The sequence below is a fragment of the Otolemur garnettii genome, unplaced genomic scaffold (genome assembly GCF_000181295.1).
Source record: "Otolemur garnettii isolate 467f Iridium unplaced genomic scaffold, OtoGar3 scaffold00003, whole genome shotgun sequence".
Taxonomy (NCBI): domain Eukaryota; kingdom Metazoa; phylum Chordata; class Mammalia; order Primates; family Galagidae; genus Otolemur; species Otolemur garnettii.
Genome location: NW_003852398.1, coordinates 24665856 through 24671516, shown reverse-complemented (window position 1 = coordinate 24671516; position 5661 = coordinate 24665856). Strand labels below are relative to the sequence as shown.

Below are 5661 nucleotides of genomic sequence, written 5' to 3'. Positions count from 1 at the left end.
CAGGTGCATTTGTATTGGGCTGTCCCTGCAGGTGCATTTGTATTGGGCTGTCCCTGCAGATACCGTTTTCCCAATTTCAGACTTCATAGTACTCCAGAGGGTGTTGGGGCTGCTCCAGGTTTAATGATAGCGCCACCAGCTGATTTTTCCAAGGAGTTTTTATTGTCTATCCCTGAGCAAGTAAGACCAAACTATGTCTTGCTAAGGATGCTCTCCTGCTTATAGCATAAGAACATCTTCTGGGTGTTAAGTTGAACCGTACAGGAACAGTGCCCATTATACACACAGTGCATTACTGCATGTCAGTAGAGTCTCAGTAGGCAGGCCAGGTGGTTCTTGTTGCCTGACACTTCTGGTTAAGGGTCTGGTTTGAAGTGGAGTTTTACTTAGGAGTCCCTTTAATGACCAAGTCAGAGGTAAAAGCGCTTACTGATCACAGACCTCTTCTCTACTGGGGTGTTAAGATAGGGAAATCCCAGGGTGAGTTAACAGTCTCCCTGGGAAACTGTGCAGGGAGCAGAAGGTAGCCTTGGTAAAGAGGAAAGATGGATTCCATTCCCGCCTCTTGGATCTGCCTGGTCATTATCCGATTGTAGGAAGTGCTGAATTGGATGGGAAGGATATAAATAGACTTTTTATGTTTTGTTTTTATTTTTAAAAGATATATGCCGATATGCAAAGACTCCAAAAGGTAGACAGAGAACATTAACCCCTTGTCTTACCCCAATCCTTAGTCCCCACTTTAAGAATTTTCCATTTCAGAGACAACCATATTCCTAAATTTCTTGTTTCCTTCTGAGATACTTAGTGTTTGTAAGATTGTCATATGTCTATGTAAAGGAGTGTTTTTCCCATCTTTTTTCTTTCTTTAGACAAATTGTAGCACTCTGTAGACGCAATTGCCTTGTGCCTTTTTCACTTAATAGTATACATGGAGACAGTTCCTCATCCTCCAAGGCCTGCAGTTCTGCCTTGTATGTTTTAACAGCTACATGGGGATACCCAGTTCCCCACTGGTTGATATTTAAGTTGTCTTCCGTCTTGCCTTCTTAAATCGTGCTGCAAGGAAACATTTTGAATGTAAGCTTTTGTGTACGTATATAAGCACATCTGAAATATAAATTCCTAGGTGTGAAATTGCTGGGTCCAAAGGACAGGTGCGTTTGGTAGGTGTCACCCAGTTGCCGTGGGACCGTTTAGCACTCTCCCTGGTGATGTATAGGTGCGCCGAGCAGCCTTTGAAAGTATCCTGGCTCTTTCGGCAGGTTGTACCAGTCAGTGAAGCTGCTGTACTCCATCGGGATCTTTTTCACCTACGCACTCCAGTTCTACGTCCCGGCTGAGATCATCATTCCTTTCTTTGTGTCCCGCGTGCCCCAGCGCTGCGGGTTAGTGGTAGACCTGTTTGTGCGCACGGTGCTCGTCTGCCTGACATGTGAGTAGAGAACAAGTTCATTGCCTTGTTTGTTTTCTACCCCAGGGTGTGCATGAGCGAGTGTGTGTGTTATAGTGAAGCTTCCTCTGCTGGGTGTGCAGAAAACTGCCACGTCTTATCACTTTCTGAGTCGAGGACGTCCAGGTGGTAACATGAATTATTTATACGTGTACTCTAACAGTAGTTTATACGATGTGATGTGCTGTAAAGAGGGTCACAATTCAGAGTGAACACATACAACTAATATCCCATTGAAAGTAAGGTAAAAACCAGAACGACAGCCTTTTAATCCGTACCTGTCACAAGGGCGCATGTTTGCTTATTTTTCAAATAGCATTTTTCTAGCATGGCAGCCTATTCCTTATATTTCATTTTGAGCCTGTATAATACTATTCTAGGCACTTTTAGGTGTAGGTCTTACTAAATATATGTAGAAAATTTCTACTGCTTACTAGGTGTTAGCTTTATCATTGGGTATTTTACTCTCCTTCTCCTAACCCTGTGCCAAGGGGTGTGAGTTAAAATAGTACAGTACCCTATTTGCTGTGGGTTGAAAATTGGAGTAAATAAAAAAAGAAAGTAAATTCTCTTTTCTATTTCCTGCAACTTCTATGTGTTGGTAGGCTGGAGAACCTCTGAACAAATTGGTCTATAATGTCTAATTTAAATTCTAGGCAATTTGCTTTTCAAATTGAAATGCGTATAGATTTCTCTTTTATGTACTCTATTCGGCTCTTTTTCTTTTCTTTCTTTCTTTTTTTTTTTTTTTTTTAGGGTTTTTTAGGTTTTCTTTTGGGATAAGAACTTCTTTATTATGTTGAGACTTCCCTGGAAATTTTCTTAAATTATTCAATTTGAGCTTCTATCTTTGGAGTAAGATAGATCTGTGTGATGGTTTTTATTTTATTCAGTATTGAATGTATCAGACATGAAGGATGTGCATGCTGTCTAGCACTTGCTCACAGTCAGGCCTCCAGGCCCTCTCCTAGATCCGGCTATAGAAACAGCCCATACAGCAGCTAATCCAGGGCCCAAGATTATCTGAAGCCAACTGCTGTTCCCAGAGCAACTGAAAAGGACACGATACATTCTGTTTTCCAGTAAATGGCCTTAATGGCTCTAGACTCCAATGCTGTCTTGTGCCAGCAACTCCCAACACTTAGATTATGGACAAATCAGCTCGAAGTAAAGGAGACAGCTTCAGCCTGTACAGTGTTTACAGAGTCAACCCTGAGGGTCCAACTCTTGAATCCACAGGGTGCTGGAAGAAGGATGGGGATAGTTCAAGTAATTTGCTTCCTTTTTCAGAGTGGTTCCTCTAGAAAAAGTGTGCCTGTCACTGACTGAATAGCTCCTGCTCCCTGCTTAGTGGAGCTGGGGCAGTGACATGAGCCTGACTCTTCTCACCCCCATAGCATATGCCATGCTTCCGGCCAGGTTTATCTCCGCTGCACCCCACGGCAGGCAGCAGTCTTTGATTTGCAGACCTCGTCCTGTCCTTAGATGCCTCTTGGTCTTGGCTTCCCTCTTCCTGGCTCTTTCTGTCAGTCTTGTCTCCGCACTACAGCATGGGTGCTCAGAGGACACAGGCTGCTTTTGATCTTCAAGTGCATGAGGTCGTTTTTCCTTTCTCCTGTGATCTCTTGGGATTTAGCCCTGCATTGTCATCATACTAAAGAAGGCGGCCCCTTCATCTCTGAGAGCAGTCTGGCCTCTCTTACCTTCCCTGGAGACTTTGAAGTCACTGTGGGAATCATTAGAGGCATTTTATTGCAGCAGCAACTTAAATGTATGTTAGTTGATTTTGTTCTTGCTTCTCTATTCTTTCAGACCTTTCAGCACAAAGCTGATTGGTGTGTGATTTTAGATCTTTGATGTAGCAGATTTTTTCCCATTACTTCCGTACATTTTAATGGCCATTTATTGTGTTGCTCTTTCTGGTGTTTCTCTATCTTTTCCCCAACTTTCCTCCTCTTCCTCACCCTGCATCTCCAAGGAGAATGGGGGGATTTGGTCTGGCCTTATATTTTTTTCCTACCTTGAAATTCAACTTTCTCACCCCTCCCCACAGCCCCCCACCCAAATTCCTCTGGCTGATGCCTACTTTTTGATGCTTAATTTCAGACTCTTACAGAGGAGAGGAGGGGAAACCAGCATTGCAGAGAATGGTGCTCTTTTCATTATGATTTCGTACAGGACAGCATTTACTCCCAGCTCATAGTGTTGGAAACGCAGATTTAGCAGATTGCTTATGTCCAGATCTGGCGTAGAGAGGCTGGAAGAGGTTGGCTTCACCTGGGGCAGTAGGGAGGAAAGGAGGAATTAATTGTTTTATTGGCTTCCTTGGGGGCAATCACTTGTTATACAGCCATTCATACTTGAGAAACACCTTACTTGAGTTAGGCAAGAGAATTTCAAAAACATTTTATTGAAGGTGTAACGATGTAAAACTGTGTCAGCTAAGTGGCCTGTCCACACTGGAACACAGAGCTACAAGACATTCCAGGCAGTCAGACCTTTTAGTGCATGAAGCCTGCAGGTCCACACAGAGTGACATCTTAGTATCTTTTGGCCTTTGAGATGTTTAGACTTGAGACTGCAGAGAAGAAAGGCAGCATCATTAATTAGCTGTGCTATTTGGGCCAAGAACCCTCACAAGGCCCTGTAAGATAGGAAGGGTATCTGATTGCTGAGGTTTCTTCCAACTCCAAAATTCTGTGATTTTATGTAGCTACTTTGAGCTTGATTTTAAATTTCTACAAAGATATTGCTTTAAAAAAAAAAAAGCTAACGTAAAAGCATTTGGGAATGAAAGTAGTATAAATTCTTAGTATCCTATTAACTTAACCAAGTAATTTGGATTTTTATATTTTATCTTCTGTGCTTTAGTTTTCATGGGTGGATTGTAAAAATAATTGCAATCATGGTACACACGTAACTTCATCTTTTGCATTTTGTTTGGTCATATATCAGGAATATACACATTCTTCATTAATCACTTCATGGATATATGATAGTAAATTGTACCGGTGAATGATATTTACCAAAATAATCCTTGGACAGGAAAGTTGTTCCCCTTGCTTTCATTAATTCTTTATTTTTATATCTGTCCAAGACTATTATTAAGTTTAGACAGATATCTAGACATTTAAAAGTCACATGGTAGGTTTTACCAGCATTGAGGCTGATAAAATAGCAGAAAGAACTCCCAGCACAAGAGCACCAAATGTCTGAGGTATTTCTGTAAGTGTCCATTTGTGATGCATAAGTCAGCTCTTCCTGATGCTGGTCCAAAACCACAGCTCCAGGATCCCAGTCATTTCCTTCTTTGAATATGACCGTTTGCCTCACGTTGCTTCAGCAGTTTAAAGATCAGATTCGTAGGGCCTCTTAGCCCGAAGGGAAGCTGTTTAATAATTCTGTTGGAGCCCTCTTGAGTAATCGTGTGGTCTGGTTTAGGTGTCCACAATTCCCTCCCTCTCTGTACATGGCACAGCTAAGCTCCTATAAGAGCTGTGGAACTGCAGTTAGGAGTACACAGTCTTCCTCTGTAGATGGGGGTGTTTTCTTGTTTTTTTTCTTTTTTTTTTTCCAGGGGGAATAGGGGTTAGGTGTGTTCTCAGTTGGCCGCTTCCCTAGGTCTCTGTTTTATTAAGTTAAAGACATTTAGTGCTAGAAGGGGTCTTAGTTGCCCCTGTATCTTTCTAAGTAGTTGATTACTCTGTCTCTACAATTAAGTTAAAGCCATTTCAAATGGCAAAACAGACACCCTGCACCTGAACTCTGAGGGCTTTTTTTTTTGTGACAGAGCCTCAAGCTGTCCCCCTAGGGTAGAGTGCTGTGGCGTCACAGCTCACAGCAACCTCCAACTCCTGGGCTCAAGTGAGTCTCCTGCCTCAGCCTCCCAGATAGCTGGGACCACAGGCGCCCACCACAACACCTGGTTATTTTTTGGTTGCAGCCGTCATTGTTGTTTGGCGGGCCCAGGCTGGATTCGAACTCACCACCTTAGATGTATGTGGCTAAGTGGCGCCTTAGCCACTTGAGCCACAGGTGCCGAGCCAACTCTAGTGGCTTTTCATGCTAGTTTGATTTGGGCATCCTCTTCCCCTGCTGTGCTGGTAGAAGACTCAATCTTCTTGCCTTCTCCACTGTCAGTCTTTAGGGTTCAGTTGTGATGTCCAGTCCAGCTAGGACAGGAAAAGGGACTTCCATTTGCAGCCCTG

General features: G+C 42.9%; 1 protein-coding gene across 2 annotated transcripts in view; it reads left to right on the top strand.

The window, feature by feature from the left end:
* Positions 1–5661, top strand: part of LOC100946134 (proton-coupled amino acid transporter 1) — a 39705-nt gene that overhangs the window by 29293 nt on the left and 4751 nt on the right. For both annotated transcript variants that reach the window (XM_003782025.3, XM_023516537.1), the window contains one exon: positions 1266–1435. In XM_003782025.3, coding sequence (XP_003782073.1) covers positions 1266–1435 — 170 coding nt within the window. The remainder of the gene's footprint in view (positions 1–1265; positions 1436–5661) is intronic.